General features: G+C 49.1%; 1 protein-coding gene and 1 long non-coding RNA gene across 3 annotated transcripts; both read right to left on the bottom strand.

Annotated features, from left to right (window-relative positions):
• Window positions 1–964: 964 nt before the first annotated feature.
• LOC123651315 lies at window positions 965–22,623 on the bottom strand. Its single transcript, XR_006739939.1, has 3 exons — window positions 22,613–22,623; window positions 21,741–21,743; window positions 965–1,299 (listed from the first exon to the last, which is right to left on the bottom strand). It is a non-coding gene; the product is annotated as an uncharacterized LOC123651315 (long non-coding RNA).
• CUNH16orf54 (chromosome unknown C16orf54 homolog) lies at window positions 1,357–13,527 on the bottom strand. Of its 2 annotated transcripts, XM_036412988.2 has the most exons (3): window positions 13,438–13,527; window positions 3,132–3,339; window positions 1,357–2,785 (listed from the first exon to the last, which is right to left on the bottom strand). In XM_036412988.2, the coding sequence occupies exon 3, from the start codon at window positions 2,783–2,785 to the stop codon at window positions 2,069–2,071; it is 717 nt and encodes a 238-aa protein (XP_036268881.1). In that variant the 5' UTR covers window positions 3,132–3,339; window positions 13,438–13,527; the 3' UTR covers window positions 1,357–2,068. The 2 variants fall into 2 exon arrangements, with proteins under 2 accessions (XP_036268881.1, XP_036268884.1); XM_036412991.2 differs by lacking the exon at window positions 13,438–13,527 and having other exon boundaries at window positions 3,132–3,436.
• Window positions 22,624–23,068: the final 445 nt, after the last annotated feature.

Here is a 23,068-nt window from a genome sequence, read left to right on the forward strand (position 1 = left end):
GGGAGGTCTAACATGTAAAACTGTGCGTGTCTGAGTCCGCCCGCTCACTCCTTCCCTGACCTTGGGCTCCTGTTGGATTCCAGGACAGGTCCTGGGTCGGGAACATAAAGGCGGCTTTGGGGACAGCTCTGCCTCAGGAGGATCACATGCCCCCACCGTCATCCATCTTTCCTTCCACACCAGCCTGAGGCGCCGTCGCCAGAGAAGTCCCAGCAGAGCACCTTGCTCCTCTCGCTGTGCAGAGGAAGGACGTGAGGCCCAGTGACATAAAAACCACCTCCCAAGTCTCCAAGCCAGCTGAGAGCCGGGGCCTTGTCTCCGGGCCCCTTCCAGGCTGGGGAGCTCTGCACGCGGCACCTCTGCTGATTCCTGGGGGACTGCTCCCTCCTCGGGGCAGAGTCCCCACAACCAGGCCCGTCCCTGACCTGACAAGGTGACATAATCACCCAGCCTGAGAGACAGACGGGCCAGGAACCCTGCCTTGGATCCGCTATGTGCCCCTTCTTGTTCTGTCCCCTCCACCTCCACCTGCCCCTGGAGGTGGGAGGTCCTGAGTGCAGGCACCAGGTCTGACCGCCCCCCCCACCCTCCGGCAGGCTCAGGGGAAGTGCCAGGACCCTGTGGGGGATGAGGGTCCTTGGTGATTGGTCCCTCCACCAGGGGGCTTCTCACTCCTCTACTGCTCCTTCGACTTCCGGCCCCCCAGGATGAGAGGGCAGGTCCAGGCCAAGAGGCCCGGCCCTCGGAGCAGGAAGCGAGGAGGCCCCTGCCCGCGTTGAGTAGCCAGGCTGGTCCCTGCCTCCTGTGCGGCTCCTCTGAGCACTTGGAGGGAGTCTCAGGGTGGCAGCTAGACCGCCTAACCCTTGCTGACATCATCCCTCTTTTTTAAAAAAAACAACAACAAAGGAAGATGAGCTCCTGGGGTCAGGCCTCCAGCAGGGAACAATGTCTACTTAGGACGCAATGTCTTTGTTTACGTGTATTTATTTGACCTTCTATTTATGGCAAATGATACTGGTTTTCCATTTACAGAGGTGATACAAGAAACATTCCTTTTAAAATAAGCTTATTAAGCAAACAGTAAACCGATTCAAAGAAAACATGAGTAAACAGCGGTACAGTGGCAAGCTGATACGGCAAGCACCCTAACAGCATGGCTGCAGCTCAGAGTGACGACTCCCTGGCCTCTCCCGGAGCTGGCTCCGCTCCCAGAGGTCAGCTGACGCAGGTGCTCCGGGGCCAAGGACGCCGGGGGCTCCATTCCTCCGGGAGGAGCTGGGGCTTATAAGTAAGCCTGCCCTGTCTCCCCGGAACATTCCAGCAGGCTTGGGGGGGGGGTGGAGGGGGAGATGGGGGGGGGGGGCGGGAGACAAGAGGCTGCCTTTGGGAGCTCCCTGCCCTGGGAGGGTTTTCCATGTCAGTTCAGCCTCAGATGGCCTTGGCCCAGGCCTCCCTTACGATGGAGGGTGAGACTCGCAGGCTGGTGCCAGCCTGCAGAGACGGGCAGAGGAGCCCGCCGGCTTTCTCTGACTCAGAGAGGGCCTCTCCAGCTTGGCGTCCCTAGTTTGCTCTGAGCTGGGGTCAAAGTCTCAGTTCACTTTCCGTGAGATGCTCCGGTGCCCGGTCCTGACCTCTGTGCTTTCCTGGAGGGATGATCCCTGCATCTCCGGCTAGCTCAGCTGGCAGCTGTTCTTCGGCGTCCACTGGACTCTGCCTCCGACACGGCGCTCAGACAGTGCGGGAGGGGGAAGCCGCCGGGCGGTGCTCCTTCATGCCCGTCGTGTGCCTTGAATTCCTAATCAGGAAGGTGATCTTGGCGGCTCTGGCCCAGAGTCCACCCCACCTGCACTCTGCACTGAGCGCCCCCTCCAGGCAGCCAAGCAGAAGCACCCTGAGCTCCTGGCAGCACAGGCTGTCCACACCCAGCTGCCAGAGCAGACCCAGCTGAACGGAAACCCAGCCGCCTGGCCTTCCCCGGCCCCGATGTCTCTGGGTCCCCGGCTGGAGCCTCTGAGGCGGGGCCTTGCCCGGAGGTCTCTGCGAGGCCAGCCCTCCAGGGTCGGGGGATTCAGAAACCCACGCTGGTGCGGCTCTCCCGCCTCCAGAAGGCCGAGATCTCCTCCAGGGTGACCCGCGGCTGCAGGCCCCACTCAGGATCAGGGCTGCCCGGCCGCAGTCTGCGGGCCGGGGGGCTCCCCACACTCATGCTGGGCTCCGGCCTCTGCTCCGGCCTCTGCTCAGGCCTCTGTTCAGGCTCGGCCCAGCTCACCAGGCCTGGGGCGTGGGGCCGCCCTTCCCAGGCCTGGGGCCCCCAGAAAGTGCTTGGGGTTGGGGCCTTGGGTGGCATCTGGGGAGCAAAGAAGGTGGGAGGGGCGTGTGGGGGTGGAGGGGCAGGCGGGGCCGTCGCCCGGGCCTCCAAGGTGCCCCCGCGGACGGGGCCGGGGCCGGGGGCGGGCGGGTCGGGGGCTTGGTCCAGCAGCAGGGGCACCTCGGAGCCGTACCAGTCCTCGGAGCGCTCCCGGGGGGTGCCGGCGGGCTCGATCCACAGCTCTCCGCCCGGGCGCCAGACCAGGGTGGGCGGGTGGCGGCCGGGGTCGGGGCGCAGGGAGCGGCGGAACAGGCGCTCGGCCAGCACGGCCGTGGTGAGCAGGAAGAGGGCGGCCAGCGCGGCCAGCGCCAGCATGATGGGGATGCAGGGCCCGCAGGGCAGCGGGGGCCACGCGGCCGGCTCGGACGCAGGGTGCCCTTCCATGTGCCCAGGCGGCTGCTCCGGGGTCCACGGCATCTGGAGAGACAGGTCAGGAGGGCAGCACAGGCCAGAGGCGGAGAGAGGCAGCCAGTGCCCAGCGGAGACGGAGGAGAGAGGCGGGCAGGGCTGGAATCGGGCCCCAGAAACAGGCCCGGACGGGAAGGAGCAGAGGGACCCCAGGAAGGGCCAGAGGAGGCAAAATGGGGGGAAGCACCACTGGGGCCCTCAGCCTGCTCGGAACCCCCATTTCCCCTCCAGACAGCGCTCTGAGGGCCCCAGGGGTGTCGTCCCTGTCTCCTCAGCCCTCGGTCTCGCTGGGCCCACGGAGAGGAAGAGGTGGGTGCTGGTCCCAGGGGCTCCCACCTGGGGCCTCTGTGCTCACCTCAGTCTTCGGTCCTGGGCGCCCCTCTCCCCTCAGAGCTCTTCCCTGGCCTCCTTGCCTGCGGGAGGGCGCAGAGCGGCCTCAGAGGAGGGCGGAAGGGAGGGCACCACCTGTTGCTGGGCAACTGTGCCCCAACTCCCCTGTCCTGAGGCCTGTTTCCAAGGCAACCGAGGGGATGTGGTCACTGCGGTTGGTGGGGAGGCGGTTTCTGGCGGGCGGGGTGGGGCCAGACTGGGCAGCGGCTCTGCTGAACTCAGTGTCACCCCACAGGCCCCAGAACACTCACCCAGAGGCCACTTCCCGCCCCTCCGCCCAGCACCGTGGCCCCCTCCCCTGCTCTCCGGAGGCTGCCCGGCCTGGCCTGCCTCCGGCCCCCACACCCTCGGAACACGCCTTTCACGTCTCCTTGTTCTCAGATCGTGTGCCCCAGTTTTGGTTAGAAACTATCTGGGAGGTGAGGCCTGGTAGCAACAATGTCAAGCCTCTGGGGAGAGTCCAGGGTAAAAAGCAGGCTCAGGGCAGGTCTCGGAGACCCCGGATGTTGGCCGTCCTGGCCCCTCCCTCCGAGGCTGAGGGTGGGAGGAGCTGGGTGGGGACGGGTGGTGTCAGCTCCTGCTGTCCTTTCAGGCTGTGTAGTTTGACTCACTCACTGACAGGTGACAAGTGAGCCCCAAATACGAAAGGTGTTGTGCCCAGTCACACAGCCACGCACACAGGAGGGATGGGGGGAGCAGGGATATAAATGCCTCGTCTAGCAAGCTCCGGGAACATAGCACAACCCTTACCGGGTATTAATATTTTGTTTTGCAAAATGACAACCGTTTAGTGTGAAAAGCTACAAAAATAGGTTGAAATGCTAGTGTCTTACAAAAGGTGGTCACGGGGCAGCCTGACTCAGGTCGCTCTGCCCGGGTGGTTTGCAGGAAAGGGACAGAGGATGGAGAAGTGCAGCGGGGGGTGGAGTCAGTGGAAATGAACAGCTCGTGGTTCTGGGCCTTATGAGGTCTGCAGGAGCCTGATGAGACTGGAATTGGATGAGATTATAAGCCTTAAAGTCTGAGCTTTAAAAAAAAAATTTATATATATATATATATAAAATTGATTTCAGAGAGGAAGTGAGAGAGAGAGAGAAACATCAATGATGAGAGAGAATCATGATTGGCTGGCTCCTGCCTGCCCCCTCCTGGGGATCAAGCCCGCACCCAGGCATGTGCCTTGACTGGGAAACCAACTGTGACCTCCTAGTTCGTAGGTCGACACTCAACCACTGAGCCACACCAGTTGGGTGGTGTTTTATTCTTAACAGTCTTTTATCACTTTTTGAAAGTATATTCTTATCTATGTTCATAGCAGCACAATCTACAATAGCTAGGATTTGGAAACAGCCTAGGTGCCCGTCAGCAGATGATTGGATCAAAAAACTATAGTACATCTACACAATGGAATACTATGCTGCCATAAAAAAGAAGGAATTCTCATCATTTGCAGTAACCTGGATGGAATTAGAGAACATCATGCTGAGTGAAATAAGCCAGTCAATGAAAGAGAAACACCACATGACCTCACTCATTTACGGATAATAAAGAACATTATAAACTGATGAACCAAAAGATAGATATAAAGACAGTAAAACAACAAGCAGACTGTCAAATTCCAGTGGGGAGGGGAGGGAGATCTGGGGGAGATAAGAGATCAACCGAAGGACTTGTATACATGCATATAAGTACAATCAATGGACACAAAACTCTGGGGAGGAGGGTATGTATGGGAGGGGAGGACAATGGTAAGATATGTACACAGATAATAATTTAATAAAAAAATAAAAATAAAAATAAATAAATAAAATAAAAATATATTCTTATTGATTTCAGAGAGGAAGGGAGAGAGAGAGATAGAAATATCAATGATGAGAGAGAATCATTGATCAGCTGCCTCCTGTACACCCCACACTGGGGATTGAGCCTGCAACCTGGACATGGGCCCTGACAGGAATTGAACCTGGGACCCTTCAGTCTGCAGACCAACACTCTATTCACTGAGCCAAACCAGCTAGGGCTCTTTTATCAGTTTTTTTAAAAGCTTAAATTTTTTTTCCATTGATTCCTCAAACAATTAAATAGAATTACCACATGATCCTGCAATTATGCTCTATATATTTTATGCATATACAAAAAAAAACAAACCAACTGAAAGCAGACTCAAACAGATATTTGCACACCAATGTTTATAGCAGTGCTGTTCACAATAAGCCACAAAGTAGAAACAAATGTTCATCAGCAGATGAATGGGTAGACAACATCACACACACACACACACACACACACACACACAGGAATATTATTCACCCCAAAAAGAAAGAAAATTCTGACACATTCTAAATATGCATGTATTTTTTTAATCCTCACCTGAGCATATTTTATTTTTAGGAGAGAGGAAGGGACCAAACCACAAACTAGGTGTGTGCCCCGAGCGGGAATGGAACCTGCCCCTTCGTGCACACAGACCTGCTTCAACCAGCCGAGCGGCTGGCGAGGGCACAGTCCACTATGGTCGACCCTCCAGCAGAGGGGTGGCTATGGCTGCATAAGGCCCCTGGAATCACTTGGTCCGGCCCTGCCAAGGCGTCTGCAAGCAGGACTCAAAATTCAATAAACCTAGGAGCTTTTTCATAGCAACAAAATTTATAGCAAGTGCATTATAATAAGCGAATGATGTTATAAATTTCCAAATGGCCCTTGGCTGGGAAAAGGTTCCCCACCCTGCTCTAGGACATGATGCTAAGTGAATAAGCCAGTCACAAGGGAAAAACACTGAATGATTCTACTCACAGGTTCCTAGAGCCTGCAACAAAGCATGTCAGACTCATAGAGACGGAAAGTAGAATGGTGGGTGCGAGGGTGGGGGTGGGGAGAGAGGAAGGAGAGTTACTTTACTTAATGGGGATAGAGTTTCAGTTTGAAAAGATTAAAAAGTTCTGGAAATGAAGAGAAACACCACATGACCTCACTCATTTACGGATAATAAAGAACATTACAAACTGATGAACCAAAAGATAGATATAGAGACAGTAAAGCAACAAGCAGACTGTCAAATTCCAGTGGGGAGGGGAGGGAGATCTGGGGGAGATAAGAGATCAACCGAAGGACTTGTATACATGCATATACCTCAATAAGTACAACCAATGGACACAAAACTCTGGAGAGGGAGGGTATGTATAGAAGGGAGGGAGGGAGAGGGGCAAAAAAAAAAATCAATAAAACATATTTTAAAAAATAATAATACCAAAAAAATAATAATAATAAAATAAAAAGTTCTGAAAATGATGGTGGTGATGGTTGCACAACAATGTAAATATGCTTAATGCCACTGAACTGTACTTTTACAAATCATTAAAATGGTTTTATGTTATGTATATTTTACCACAGTAAGAAATTTAATAATATAGAAAATGGAAACGTAGGCAAGGAACATTATTTCCCATAATCTCCGCACTCCCAAATAAACCTGCATCCTGTTTTAGGGGCTCTGTGGGGTGGGGACCAGACCCAGATGTCCTCACTTCCAGGTTTCTCCCACTGTCTCCCCCTCCACTCTGAATTTCTGAGAAGGGGAATCTGGAAGTTACTCAGGAGCGTGTGCAATGGAGAAGTCTCTGGGTGGGGAGAGGAACACAGGTCTCTGAGGGCGCTCTGGACTGTGGGTGGGCTCCGGGGCCCGGGGTTCAGGGTGGGCTGGGCTGCGCTTGGAGCCAGCAGGAAAACTTGGTCTCCGCAGACAGGCGGCTGGCTGGGTGCTGCTGTGCAGAGGGCTCTTCCCTCCTGAGTCTGTGTGCTGGTGGTAGGCTGAGTGCTGTTACCGGCTTCCAGAGAATAACCTGAGGCCTGGCTGTGAAAGACGCGGGTTTATTAGGACTTACGTGTGCACAGGGGGCGGCTGACAGGTGAAGTTCACCAAGCCGACCGCTGCCCCCAGGGAAGCTGAACTGCTAAGTCCCATCCGGCCTCTGGCCAGGCCGCACAGGGGGCGGCACTATTTCGCCACCACGCAGACGTTGCCAACACGAGGTTTTACAGAGCACAGGAAACAGAAGCAGCACGCAGGAGGGGCGGTGCTGCGTGAGAGCAAAGCGCTGTTTCTTGCCTGAGGAGCTGGCCAGGCTCCCGCGGGCTCGCAGTCGCTTACTGTGACCTTCATCCTCTGCCGTGGGGCGGGAAGAGGGGAGCTGGAGCACAGGAGGGCCCGTGCGCTCATTGGCCACACAGGTGCTATGAAAACAGTCTGCAAAGCTCTCAGCACTGCCGTCCTGAGGCTGGGCCTGGCCTCCGCCTCTGGGAGAGGCTGGGCTCAGCTGCCTGCAGCGGGCACAGCAGAGTGACTGCATGCTCCCGAGGCTGGACTTACAGCGGAGAGCGCTCCCGCCACTCAGTGCACGCCGTGGTGTCCAGTCGCATGTGTGAGAAAGCCCATGGGTAGGTGCCCTGGCTAAGGCCCCAGCGAGGGTCCCGGCGGACAGCCACTACCCCACCCCTCAATGAGCAGCTCTCCCGGCGCTCCAGCCCAGCCCAGCCCAGCCTTCCAGCCTCGTCAGCTGATGCCAAGGAGCGCAGAGGCGAGCTGCCTCTGAGTCCGGCCCAAACATGTGTTTATGACTAAAATAAATTGCTGTTTTAGGTCAAGTTTCGGAGTGGTTTGTAACACAGAAATAGATAACTTGGAACATTCTATGCCAGTGGTTCTTTATCGACGCCCCTTTCTATTCCGCCGTTTTAGGGTCTGAATTGGGGGGCGGGGGGCAGAGGAATACAGTAGCAACAAGAGCGTTAAGTTGGTTAAGAAATACCTCAGGTGATTCAGACATGCTCTCCCCCCAGCTGAGATCCACCAGCCCTGCTCTGTCCAGTACAGTGTGGCTCTCCAAAGTAATCAGAATGAAATAAGTAAAATGCCCCGTCTCAGTAGTTACACTGCAGGTTCTCAGTGGACACGTGCAGCTGGTGGCGCTGCACTGGGCAGCACAGCTGTGGGCGGGCCACCGCCACAGGGCGCTCTGCTGGGAGGCGCAGGCTCAGGTCCTCGCTGCCTGCACGGCCAGCATCCCGGAGCACGTGGAAAGCAGACCGGCCGAGTCAGCAGCTGCAGCGCATCAGGATACCGGGTGGTCTGGAGGCACATGCACGCCAGAAAAGCTTGGCTCTCGCCCGGAATTCTCGGCCTCGCTGTTCATTAGAAGCACCGGAGCTTTTTACAAAGCTTCAGTCGTTGAGGGGCAGTGGGCGCCAGTCCTCGCTAAGGTTTCCAGGGGATTCCGAGGTGCAGCTGAGGCCGAGAACCACTGCCTGGCACTACTCTGTTATCTGCCGGGTGCCCGCTGTCTGAGGAGTTTCCTTTCCTGAACGGCTGCAGTAAGAGCGGTCACATTTGTACAAAGTCGCTGTACATGGAGTTACTGGGTCGGACGCCTCGGGCATACTGGCTGGGCTTACTGTCGTTCTTTCCCTCGAAGTTTTAAGACTGACTGGAGACTGAAGCTGTTAGACGGAAAAGGTGGGAACTGCCAGTGGTCCCTCTCCCATCACTTGAGCCAGAGAAGTGAAGGAGCCAGCCGCAGAGAGGAGCACTGACAGAGATTTCTGATGGTGTCTGAGTTCCTTCCCAATGCCCTGCCGTATTGCTGTCCTTGGTTCCTATGTCCTAATAATACATTTTCCTTTGTGCCTAGGAACTTGGGTTAAGTTTCTGGGACTTGTAACCCAAACAGTGCTAATTTACATAATCCTGGGTCTGTTAACCATGTTTCAGAACAGAATTTCTGACTAGACTCCACAAGTGACTCAAAGTTAATGAGTAAAGAACAGCTCTATTAATATTGTATACATATTTCTTTTTTATACTTTTATATATTTGTGTAGTATTTCATAATGTAAATATGTTTTATAAAAGCCGCCTCCCTCTGTAAGCTTATTTATGTCTGTCTGAACTATGGCATCCTGACCTCCCGGTTGGCGGGCCTAGAAATGTGTGGGATAGTCTGGAACCTCTCCTCCTCCTCCCTCTCCTGTGACCGTATATGTAAAACCCCCTTCCCACCCCCACAGCCACCCCCTCACTCCATTCTCACCCCCTCAGTCTCCACAGCCTCGTGAGGTGGTTTCCCTTCCTCTCACGTCTCCCCATCCTCATCTTTTCCAGGTTAGTCTTTTAAAAAGACAGCTCTGATCCTATCACTTTTCTGCTTAAAATTTTCTGAGGGCCTGCTGTTGCCAACAAGATCACATTGAAATTCCTCGGCTAAACACACAAGGCCCTTCATGGTCTGGCTCCAAACCCACCTCTCCAGCCTCACACTCACACAAGCTCCAGCTCCGGGAGCCCACTGTCTGCTTCCTCTTGTGTGCACTTACTTCCTCATCGGCCCATCCAATAAAACCCCGTGGTGGGACAGCTTACTGTGTGCTGGGGCCCAGAGTCCCTTCCCTTTGAAATCAGAGCACCCCTCTATCCAGCCGGCCTTCTTCAGCCCATCAAGACTCCGCTAGAACACCCTTCCCTCGGGAAGCCTTCCGCTGCTTCTCCAAAGGCTACGAGTTGGAGTCCTCTCTGTGGGGGTGGGGAGGGTGAGCAGGGAAGGCTGGCCAAGAGTCACTGATGCTTATCTATTATTCAGGGTTTCTAGGAATATTACCAGGAGCCAACCAGGATGGATTGGCCTGGATTCCAAAAAGAGCAGCCAAGCCAGGTCGACTGGCAGATGCATCATGCTAGACATGTGCTGGACACCTATTTTCGGGAAGAGAAGCCAGTGTGGAGTGAGTGTGCCCATGGGTGTGCCGATGGGCGTGCTCCCGTGTGTGTGTGCATGTGCTTGTGCTCTTGTATGCTTGGGTGTCAGAATCCCTGACGGTGAGCTCAATGCAGCTGCAGTCAGGAACACAACCATGATGCCCCTCCAGGGAGTCTGGCTGCTTTTGCAAATGGAGCCTCCTAGGACTAACATGCAAACTGTGAACCCTAACTCGAGTTGGGGACATTTTGGCTACTAATAAGATCACAGACCCAAGCAATAGTAATTGACTATCTACTATGTGACATGTACAGGGGGATTCACCAGTGAGCCATCACACATGGTCCCTGCACTGGTGGGGCTTACCTGGGGAGTAAGCAACCACACATGTCCCAGCTCCTGCTAGTCTCAGTATACGTTAATTACCTGCCCCTCCTTGGTGTATGAGAGAGTAGGAAGACTTTCCGTATGACAGGGCCTGATTTATTTGGGGGTGGGCAGTCAGGAAGGGGGAGGAAGCAGGCTTTTCCAGCAGTGCACCCTCTGAGGAAACATGTGTTTGCAAAACTGGAAGCCACAGTTCTGTGCTATGTCCTACCCAATCAGTAGGTACAGGTGACACCAGGCCTAGTGTATCTGACCCTCAAAGGACAGGTTTGGGAGGTTGGTGAGCTACCCCTTGGAGTTCTGCTCGCTCTCAGCCGAAAGGACTTGCTAACTGATCACCAGGTGCTTGGGTTTCCTCTGCCCAATCTCGCCACCCTGGACCTCAACAGTTCTCTGCAGCCCCAAACTGAAGCTGAAGCTCACAGACCCCATCAGGAGATAAACTAAATCTGTTAGATCTCATGGAAGCAGTCAGTTGAGCTAAGTGTGGGTAGTGGCCCCTGCCCACATGACCACTTGTTGTAGGTCTTGTTTCTCTGCCATAATGGCATGTGGAAAGCCATTGAGGCCCATTCCAGACGGAGGCTTTCCGTACCCAGCATCCCACCCTACACCCTGGGGTACATTGACGCCCAGCCAGTGCCAGGTGAAAGAAGGGCCGAGGGGCTACCACATCTTTCCCCAGCTCCTGCGTGTAAATGAGCCTGACCGTACTTGGGTTCTTAGCCTGATTCTGGTGGAGATGGATGTTCTCACTCAAGAAGACATGAAGCTTCATGCCCTCCAGGAATGTTTACTCCCCCTGGGTGCTGTTAGCCACCTGAGATCCAGCTGGAGGACCCACTGTGTCCTGGTTCTAGGAGACGCATCCATCTTCCAGCACTTGCATCCTGACACCAAGGGCTTCCAATGGGTCCTGAATGCATCGCTCCACTGCTGCACTTCCTACGTGTAGCAGGACTGGGTGGCCAACCTGTATTATTTCCATTGAACTATCTACTGTATACAGGGGGGATCCATCAGTGAGCCATCAGACATCATATATAATTCACATGCAATGAATTTCACCCTCTTAAAGTCTACAATTCAGTGGTTTAAAAAATATTCATAAGACTATGCAACCATCACCAATATCTATTTCCAAAACATTTTTATCAACCCAAAAAGAAGTATTGTATCCATTAGTAGTTACTCCCCACTCCCTGGTAACCACTATTTGCTTTCTGTCTCTATGGATTTGCTTATACTGGACATTTTATGCAAATCTCTCTCTATAAAAGGCTAATATGCAAAGCGTCCCCTCGGGAGTTCAACTGGGAGAATGAGTTCAATTGCTCATTATTATGTGTGCTGACCACCAGGGGGCGGTACAGAATATGGGGGTGACCAGTGGTAGTGGTGGGACACTGAGGGAGTGAGGGAAGGAGAGGCAGAAAGATGGGGAACCTGATCGGCCCTGATCAGCAGCCAGGGACCCTACCCATGCATGAATTTCATGCATCGGGCCTCTGGAGTAATAATATAATATGTGGCCTTTTGTCTTTTTATCCATGTCATAGCCTGAATCAATACTTCATTACTTTTTTAAAGCTGCACTGAAGGCCCAATGCACAAAATTTATACAAGGGACTCCACGGACCTAAGCAGCAGCAGCCCCAGCTTCATCTGGAAGGTTGTTTGGCCATCTGGTCTAATTAGCATATTACCATTTTATTATTATAGATAACATTCTAGTGTATCAATGTACTATCAATACATTTTACCCATTTATCAATTGATAAGACTTGTGGGTTGTTTACTTTTTTTTTTAGCTCTTATAGGTAACAAGAGGCCTGGTACAGGGGGATGTATGCACCACTGGGGTCCCTTGACCTGACCTCTGCCCTCCCTCAATCTGGGACCCCTAGGGGGATATCAGACTGCGGGTTTTGGCCTGATCCCTGCAGACCAGGCTGAGGGACCCCATTGGTGCATGAATCCGCGTACCAGGCCTCTAGTATGCATATAAGATCTTTGGTTAATCTCTTCCTGACCTTCCCCCTCCCTTTTCCCTCTGAGATTCATCGGTCTGTTCCATGTTTCCATGCCTGTGCATTGCGTGTCTGTCCCTTGGTGGTCAGTGCATGTCATAGCTACTGGTTGAACAGTCATTTAGGCTTTTATATATATAGATGCTGCTATGAACACTCATGTACAGGTTTTTGTGTGGACATGTTTTCAATTTATCTTTGGTATAGACTTAGGAGTAGAATTTCTCAGTCACATTGTAACTCCATGTTTAACTTTTTGGGGAACTGAGGATGGCCAAATTTACATCTGATGAATTCATCCACTTCTCTAGTTTTTAAAAAAATATATATTTTTTATTGATTTCAGAGAGGAAGGAAGGGAGAGAGAGATAGAAACATCAATGATGAAAATCATTAATTGGCTGCTTCCTGCACACCCCATACTGGGGTCAAGCCTGCAACCCAGGCATGTGCCCTTGGCCGGAATCAAACCTGGGACCCTTCAGTCTGCAGGCTGATGCTCTATCCACTGAGCCAAATTGGCTAGGGCAGTGGTCAGCAAACTGCGGCTCGCGAGCCATGTGCGACTCTTTGGCCCCTTGAGTGTGGCTCTACCACAAAATACCACCACCTGGGCAAGTCTGTTTTGAAGAAATGGCATTAGAAGAAGTTTAAGTTTAAAAAATTTGGCTCTCAAAAGAAATTTCAATCATTGTACTGTTGATATTTGGCTCTTGGACTAATGAGTTTTCCAGCCAGCGGACTAGGGCATTACTTTCTGCTCAGAACTCTCACCTCCTACAGGAACAAAAGCTTCACACCTTCTCCCTCTACATTGTTGAGTACAACTATGAACCTGGCTTCTGGACAAAATGTGGAGGCCACCAATTTCAGAAAAAAAGAGAATCAATAGCAGGTACTAGGGGAGACTAGTTCAGGAAGACTTTGCTCTCTTCCTGCCATGCTTATGCCACCCGTCCTGGCTGAAGCCTATAAACCTCTTCTTATGCAATGTTAACGTAACTGGAATTCTGGATCTTCTGTTTCAAGCTGCTGTCATTCACACACACCTAACCCCATCTCCACACTGCCTATTGAGCATGGTGTGCTTCGATCTTGCCACACTCACCTGGAAACAAGAAGCCACAGCCACGAACAACTGGGCGGTGAGCAACTCAGGAGGCTCTTGACTCATGCATGGTTCAGGCAGATACAGGAGCATGCAGTCAATCCTAAACTTCTCTTGAACAGACAATTTAAACCATGCTCATCGCTGAAACCGGTTTGGCTCAGTGGTAGAGCATTGGTCTGCGGACTGAAAGGTCCCAGGTTCAATTCCGGTCAAGGGCATGTTCATTGGTTGCCGGCACATCCCGGGTAGTGGGTGTGCAAGTGGCAGCTGGTCGATGTTTCTCTCTCATCAGCATTTCTAGCTCTCTAGCTCTCTCCCTTCCTCTCTGTAAAAAATCAATAAAATATTAAAAAAAAAAACAACCATATTCATGCGTTATCTGAAAAGCACATCACCAGGTGGTGAGAAGCAGAGAAATGGGCAACAGATAACCCCATTTTATACTCAGAAACTGTGACATAATGGAGTTGAGTAGCTTGTTTGGGGTGACTAACTGTCCCATTTGCCTGGGAATATCTGGTTTTATAACCAAAAGTTCCATGTCCCAGAAAACCTTGTCATTCTGGGCCAACTGAAAAATTTGGTCAAGGTCATTCCTTCAAAGTCACACAACTCAAGTGCTGGAGCTGAATCTAAACCCAGATCTGACCATCTCCAACATTCTCCTTCCACTAAATGAGTGACTTACTAAGCAGGGCAGTCACACGAAGCATACTCAGAGCTTCATCAAGAGAAGGCAGGTGCTTCCTGCTGCTCTTCCCGTCACACTTGCCCTCTGCATAGGGGCTAGCCCAGCTGAGAGTCTCAGCCCTCCCACAGGGCCAGCTTGCTGCTATCAGGGAATCAAGACAGGGTTGAGCTCAGGAGAGTTACGTTACTGCTCAGGACCTGCCAGATCTTACCTACTTGGCTGCCCTACACACCAAGATCAGAGATGCCAACCTTGAGAGCTGTGAAAAACGATGAGAATGAATTACAAAGGTCTCAAGTGCCACTCTTTGGGGAAATCTGGGGAGGTGAGAGGATCATGGGCTTTGGAACCAGTCAACCTGGGATTAAATCTGAGCTGCCAGGCTTAACAGCTGAGACCTTTGGCAATCTATTTAATTTGTGCCATTACCATTTCTTCACAAATCACCAACTTGAAGGACTATTGGGAGATATTAGTTTATAATAAGGACCTTATAAGTAGGATTAACAATTGGATCCCCTTCCACCTTGATTTAAGATTGCTTCTTATCTTTGAAAGATCATAAAGGATTTGCCCCTTCACACTAGGAGCCCACTTTAAACCTGATACCATACAAGACTGATCTATTTGACCATCAAATTCCCCAGGCTCTGAGCCTTACCTTTCTCCCACTCCACCTGCTGGTCCATCTTACTGACACTGCTTTTTCCTGGAGTCCATCACTGACTGCTCACCCTCCCTGACTTCACTTCCTTTATAACCTTTAGTCCATGACTTTGCAGTGCTTCAACCCTTCTCTCTCCAGCACTTGTCAACCTAGTCCTTCTGCCACCGCTTCCTCATAATCCTTTTGCCTGGATCAATATAATCAGCTTCCTTTTATCCTATACCAGGTTAGAGAGAACATCTATTGGAGAAGATCACATTTAGAGTCTCCAGCTCTACCTGATTGCTCAGTGGTTCTGTAACATGGATCTGGACAATTCTCTCTTCCTTACTTACATGCAGCTGCTCTTTCAAACCTTTCACAGCTTCCCTAGAGAGCCCTGCCCACCGCCAACAGTCTCTCCAGTAACTGATAGCCTCTTCCTTCTCCATACATATAGCAGGCGCTCTGGCTCTCTTCCTTGTTGATTCTCAACATCAAGAGTGGGGTTGGCCCCATTTGCCCCTGATCCCCACCCCAGTAATGGTAGATTAGTAATCAGAAAATAAACTCTTGGCTCCACTCATGGCCTGCCTGGGGAGTCTTCTTGGCTTCTTCCAGTTCCTGCAGCCTTATCTGCCCTGATACTTACCTTCTGTAGTGAAGGAAGATGTGTCCCACTTTTCCTTCTGCTGATCTTCCTACTTTGTTCATATGTCTCCAGTCCTATGCTACTGTTCTAGCCACAATTGATAGCGTCTTCTATGTGCCCAGCAATTTGCTAAGCACAATTTTTATATCTCATTGACTAGTAAACCTCTAAAATAACCCTTTGAAATGGATCTTATCCTTCTTTTATTAATGGGGTTCAGAGACTTAACTTGCCCACAATAAATGGTAGAGCTGGACCTCGGCCAGCCTCTCTCTTCACTCTGTAGTCCTGGCATCTGTGACCAACTTTCCTGGCCAGGGGCAGGATCTGCATTCCCTCCTCAGTGTCTGACTAGTCTGATCAGCTCACTCTGCAGGGCTGTTCCTTTGGGTTTGCCCCGCATGTGGCTCTGAACCCCTCTAGGGCAGGAAACTTCCATTCCAAGTGTCCTAATTAAAAGCTTTTGATTGCATTAAGTTCAGGCTACCTTTGCGATCTGTGTATCAGTGTTCTGTGGTTAGTTGAGCATATTGCCCTTATTCTTTTATAAATTGAGTGGACATGAAAAGTGACGATACCAGAGAAAAGATATGAGATCTCATAACCTTGGCACAATAGGAGCAAAGCTGAGAAGTAGTGTGATGCTGAAGTCAGTGACTCTGGCCTCAGTTGGACATACACTGGGCTTTAGTTTGTTAACAGAATTTACCTGGTGACCGGAAAATACACACACAGGAGTACTCGGAGATAGAGAAAAAACCCATGATGTTACTAGTACCGTGACCTCTTTCCAAATCCTGAGCCCCCCAATATGGAGGAAGCTTTCTCTTTATAACCTTTGGTTTCTTTGTCCCCCAAATAAGGATCAGACTTGTGGACCTCTCTCGGGCTTTGCAAAAAGCCCTGTGTGTTGGGATGGGGGACATAAGACCACACCTAAAGGCCTGACCTGGCGCCAGGGCTGATAACACCCTCCGGGGGTTGTGTATGGTTCATGGTTTATGGCCTCTGTAAAATGTGAGTATTTAGGTAAACAGGTCTTGCAAGGCCAAATGATTAAGTGACTTGATTACAGGCTAACAAGAATGTTAGCATTAGGGATACTGATTAACTAGGTACAGAGTCAGATTGCTAGCCCCCTCCCAAAAAATGTATTTTTATGTTCCCCATCAAGTTAGTCTGCAGTATCTTCAATTGAGAAGGAACAAAACAAGACGGAAGTCTGTGTGTGGAATGCTAACATGTAATACTAGTACATGATTTACTTGAGTTCACTTGATTTATATAGAAGCACTTCCTCAGCACTCACCATGCACACATCTGCTGGAGCTTTAATCTCATTACCATTAGATTCTCACAGCAACCCTGAGACATAGGTACAGTCTCTCTCTCTCTCTCTCTCTCTCTCTCTCTCTCTCTCTCTCTCTCTCTCTAAAAAAACAAGCAGAGAGAAGTCAAATACCTTGCCCCAGGCGCCCGGCTGGCTTCTGAGTGGTGGCAGCTGGGTCCCCACAGCGATGCTCTTCAGAGCACTCCACACTGCTCTCTTCATGCATGTGGGACACACCATGTGCAAGAGCAGATGACTGTTTGAATCTCATGTGATATATATATATAAAGGAGGCCAAATCTGCTCTTATTTTTAGATAAATTCTTCCTGACACAAAGCAAGAATGAGTGCATCCAGGTAGAATGACCTCAGCCACTCCCACTTTGACAGCAGCTTGTCCAGCAGATATGAGCACTGGATCTGGTTGGTCCACCCAGCCCATACGGATGGGGACTTTATCTCTTCCAATATTATATTGTCATATGTTTAGGGAGTGATTGTGAGAAAGAAAACAAAGGGAAGATAAGCTAAACAAAGAGAAAAAAGGAGTTGCAGTGGATCAAACAATTCAGTAAGGACTTGAAGACAGAAAGCAAAAAATGAGGAGGGCCGAAACCGGTTTGGCTCAATGGATAGAGCGTCAGCTTGGGGACTGAAGGGTCCCGGGTTTGATTCTGGTCAAGGGCATGTACCTTGATTGCGGGCATATCCCCAGTGGGGGGGGGGGGGTTTGCAAGAGGCAGCTGATGGATGACTCTCTCATCGATGTTTCTAACTCTCTATCTCTCTCCCTTCCTCTCTGTACAAAATCAATAAAATATATATTTTTAAAAATGAGGAGGCTTATAAAAAGTTACCATGGTCCTAGCTGGTTTGGCTTAGTGGATAGAGTGTTGGCCTGTGGACTGAAGGGTCACAGGTTCGATTCCGGTCAAGGGCGTATGCCTGGGTTGCGGGCTCGATTCCCAGGGGGAGGAATACAGGAGGCAGTCGATCATCAGTGATTCTCTCTCATCATTGATGTTTCTCTCTCTCTCTCTCTCTCTCTCTCTCTCTCTCTCTCTCTCTCTCTCCCTTCCTTTCTAAACTCAATAAAAATGTATTTTTTTAAAGTTACCATGTAACGATGCCTTAATAAAAGGAAATTATGTTCCCTTCAGTCATCCAGACCATCTTACATAAAACTCATTTTCAAGTCTTACAACATCTCTAGAATCTGTTTTGTTATTTTTTAGAGATAGGGAAAGGTAGAGAGACACATCTATTGATTGCTTCCCAACCCAAAACCAACCCAAAACCTAGGTATGTGCCCTGACTGGGAATCAAACCCTCCACCTATGGTGTACGGGACGATGCCTAACCAACTGAGCCACACCAGACCAGGCACATCTCTAGAATCTGAACTCAAGCTTAGCCATAAAATAAAGCAACCTGTGAGAAAGATCATGGCTGCCCAGATCAACTTTATGTGAGAGACCAAAAAGAAAGGCTGTTTTGTGTGTTGTTGTTGTGTGTGTGTGTGTTTCATATGTTTTTACTAGACGCCCAATGCATGGATTCATACACAGGTGAGGTTCCTCCACCTGGCCTGCACCGCACCCTCTCACAATCTGGGATCCCTGGGAATCAGGCTGAAACCGGCAGTCTGACATCCCCCGAGGGAGGTAGCAGAGCCGAAGCGGCTGTTGCCGCTGCTCCGTAGCACTGCCGCAGGGTTGGGAGAGGTGCCTGCCACTGCAGCTACGCTCACCAGCCGTGATCCCGGCTTCTGGCTGAGCAGCGCTCCTGCTGTGGGAGCGCACTGACCACCAGGGGGGCAGTCCTGCTTTGAGCGTCTGCCCTCTTGTGGTCAGTGTGCATTATAGCAACCGGTCAACCAGTCAACTAGTCATTCTGGTAGTTCGAGCATAAAGGTAGCTAACAGAGAGGAAGGGATAGAGAGATAGAAACATCAATGATGAGAATCACTGATTGGCACCTCCTGCATGCCCCACATTGGGGATTAAGTCTGCAAACCAGACATGTGTCCTGACTAGTAATCCAACTGTGACCTCCTGGTTCATAAGTTGACGCTCAAGCACTGGGCCACATTGGCCAGGCAAGTAAGGCTATGTTTTATGGAAGTCTGCAAGGAGAAGAGAAAAAACATTTACTCAGTGCTTACCACATGCCAGGTCTTTACCAGAAGGTTGAAAAAAATGGATTGTTCTCATGAACTCCAATTTACATATGAAGAAACTTAGTAGGTCATGAAGCAAGGGCTGGAATCAGTCTTTAGCCCATGTCTCTTTATAATACAACTAGAGGCCCAGTACATGAAATCTGTGCTTTTGTAGGGTTCCTAGTGGCTGCCAGCTTCTAGCTGGGTACCTCCTCTACCCCTCCCCCCCTCCCCCTTGCCTGCCACTGCCACCAGCCAGGGCCTTCCTCCCTTCTCTTGACTGGCCCTGCCCCCTGGTTGAACTCCTGGATAACTCTTGGTTGAGGGGACAATTTGCATATTATGCTTTTATTATATAGGATAGCCTATCTGTGAATTCTTAGTACATTGCTATGTTTCTGATTTTAAAAAATGATGAACTCATTTTGTAGTATGATCTTTCTATATAAAAGGCTAATACACTAAGTGTCCGACCATCCAACCAGTCACTATGAGGTTCACTGATCACCAGGGGGCAGACACCCAATGCAGGAGCTGCCATACACAGAAAAGCGGCACTGCAGACCTGGTGCCCACAAAGCAACACTCGGCTTTTTCCAAGTGGGACACAGGCCCCACCACCACCCTGGAGTGACAGCCACCAAATCACAGCCAACACTGCCGAGACCCCCATGAAGCAAAATGCGGCCCACAGCCCAGCCCAGCCCGAAAATGATGGTTGTGGGCGCCAGGTAATGACATCATGTAGCAACTCCCAGCTTCCTCTCCCAGCAATGACTAGCCTCCTTGTAGTTTCTTCAGTCCAGGAACACAACTTGCTTTATAGCCAGATGCAAACATTTCACACTTTAACCAAATGTCTGTGAAGCATTTTCCTATGCCTCATCTCATTTGATTCTCACAGAAGCTCTGGAGTAGGTAGATAGAAGACTTGGTAGAATCCTATTTTCTTTTCATTAGCTGGAAAATGGGAGATTTAGAAAGCTTAGAAACTTTACTGGACTGAAAAGAACTAAGAAATGGTGGACCTTGAAAATGACTTCAGGTTTTCTCACTGCACAGAATATAATCAAACACTGCTGCAGCTAAATATTTTACCCTTTGTTCTCCTTGTGTGATCTACAATAATAATCTGTTTTATGTTGATATTTACTGCTGTGTTGTTGACAATTACCTGAAAGAGAAGTTGGGTGCTTCACTGGACTGGATAAAGTTTAGCTAAATCAGAGATCAGGTCTAATTAAGCAAGTTTCATATATATATATATATATATATATATATATATATATATATATATGGCTAAGTTGATTCGCGCATGCATGATACATATAAAGCTCTCGCTGGCACCAATCGCATGCGTGTGTTTTGTTTTGCCATGGTCGATTGTGAATTTGGTTGACAATTCTATTATAGAGAAAGGGCAAATAGCAATATAAAAATATTTCTTCTAATTAATTTCCTTTCAATGTGCACAAATTCGTGCACCAGGCCTCTAGTATGAATATGAAAGCATTATGTTGTATATCTGAAATTAATATGTTGTCAATTATATTTTAATTTTAAAAATTAACAACATACACGAGCCACAGTTTGAAAAAGACTGTCCTTTAAGATTTTGGTTGCTCTTGAGACTTGTTTTTCTCATTTTACAAATGCAGAAATAAAGGCTCCAAAGAATGAAGTGACTTCTCTAAGAAGTGTTGGATAGATCTCAATCTGGAATTCTGTCTTTATGTCCAGTATTATTCTGAATACAGTTTCTCCAGAGGAATTGTAAATAAGAAACCAAAAAAACACCCAAATCCAAGCCTGCAAGAGGAGAGAAACAGAGGTATGGAGGAGCATTTGACAGACATCTCACCTGCTCTGTGCCAGGTGAGATGGAGTTGGGAATTCAGAGGTGGGTAAGACCTGCCTTAGAATGTGCTCCTGCTTTTGGAGGAGGCTTCCATGTAAACAGATAAATTAACGTGCAGGTAATTATAACCAGCCTCGTGAGGAAAGAACACCGCTGGAGGCCAGGGAAAGGAAGGAGGAATTCTGTTTGAAGGGGAGGTGCTGGGAAGAGAAGAGACCCCAGGAATTTGTGAGAGAAGGCTAGGTGGTGGGTGCAGGAGAGTGGTGGTGATGGTGATGGTATGGGCTGAATGTCTTGAGGACAAAAGATAGTGGTAGGTGGGCAGAAAGAGAGCATTTCAGGCAGCTGGAGTAGTATGAGCAAACCACAGAAACAGGCCAACGAGGGTAGGGAGTGGAGGGATCCTCTTGCAACTCAGTGAAGTCACTTCTGCTCACTAGACTAATCACTGGAACAATGAAGGATGAACAGAAAAGCCATGTTCACATTTGTTTATCTGATAAAATCCTTTGTTCAAATGAAACTGCTGTGGAGGCCCAGCGTGTAAGTAGGAGGTAGGGAATTATTTTTGCCTTAAACAGGAAACATATACCTAGTGGCCAGATTATGCCATTGTTTGGAAATATTTTTTCAAAAATCCTTAGTGGGGATAAAGGAGCAGATTCTCACCCTGGGGTCTGAATTTGCAACAAGGCTTGAAGAGGACAAAGCTGCTTTGTCTGAGGGAGGAAACAGATCTCAGGCAGTCCAGGAAGGCAGGAGAGAGAGACCCAGTGAAACAGGAAAAGGCCCACATGGCTTCCCATCTCCACTCTTACCCATCCTCCAAGCCATTCTCCCTTTATCAAAACCCAGAGTGAATAATTATTTTAAAGGCAAAACCCTTCAGAGGCTCCCCTCTCTTCTCAGAAAGAAGCTAAACTCGTGACCACAGCCTCCCAGGCTCTGCACAATCTGCCCACTGGCTGCTGCCCAGACCTCACCTCCTGCAGGCTTCCCTCACACTAGCCACCCTGCCCTCCCTGCTGTTTCTAACCTCATCCCACACACTTCCTGCTTAGAGCTTTGGTGTTTGTTTGTTCTGCCTGACCTACTCTTCATCCAGATATTTGTATCTCTCTCCACTTCAATCAGGTCTCCACAAATGTTACCCCAACAGAGGGCCTCCCGCCCCCTCCCTGGCAGAGTCTGAAGAGTGTCCACTTCTCTCCTCAGGCTCTATGCTTTGTTTCTTTTTTTCCCTTCTGGAAATTGAAGATACTTTATTCCACAAAATTTTTTACACAATGCTTAATGTCTGTACAGAATTAAATTACTAAAATATAAGGAAATTCTTTGTTTTCTTTTTAAATTTATTGATTTTTTAAATCCTCACCCAAGGATATTTGACCTCATTGTCATTTAGTTTGCATCTCTCTGATGACTAGAGATGTTGAGCATTTTTTTCATGTCTCTGGCCATTTGTATGTTCTCTTTGGAGAAGTATCTATTCAGGCCTTCTGCCCATTTAAAATATATATCTATATATATATATCTCTATATATCTCTATATCTAAATCTAAATCTAAATCTATATCTATATCTATATCTATATCTATATCTATATCTATATCTATATCTATATCTATATCTATATCTATCTATCTATCTATCTATCTATATATATATATATATATATATATATATATATATATATATTGTTGATTTTTTTACAGAGAGGAAGAGAGAGAGAGAGTTAAAAACATTGATGAGACATCCATCAGCTGCCTCTTGCACACACCCTACTGGGGATGTGCCCACAACCAAGGTACGTGCCCTTGACTGGAATCAAAACTGGGACCTTTCAGTCCACAGGCCAACACTCTATCCACTGAGCCAAACTGGTTTCGGCTCTTCTGCTCATTTTTTAATTGGACTGTTTGTCTTCCTTTTGTTGAGTTGTATGAGTACTTTTTATTTTGGAAATTAACACCTTATTAGATATATCATTGGCAAATATGATTTCTCACAGGGTTTCCTTTTCATTTTGATGCTGGTTTCTTTTGCTGTGCAGAAGCTTTTTATTTTGATGTACTCCCACTTGTTTTTTCCTTTGTTCTCTTGCCCTAGGAAATGTATTTGAAATTTTTGCTCTATGTGATGTCTGATATTTTATTGCTTATGTTTTCTTCTAGGATTTTTAGGTTTCATGACTTACATTTAAGTGTTTTCCATTTTGAGTTTATTCTTGTATATGGTGTAAGTTGGTAGTCTTGTTTCATTTTCTTCGCATATACCTGTCCAATTTTCC

The sequence above is a fragment of the Pipistrellus kuhlii genome, unplaced genomic scaffold (assembly GCF_014108245.1).
Source record: "Pipistrellus kuhlii isolate mPipKuh1 unplaced genomic scaffold, mPipKuh1.p scaffold_m20_p_48, whole genome shotgun sequence".
Lineage (NCBI taxonomy): Eukaryota > Metazoa > Chordata > Mammalia > Chiroptera > Vespertilionidae > Pipistrellus > Pipistrellus kuhlii.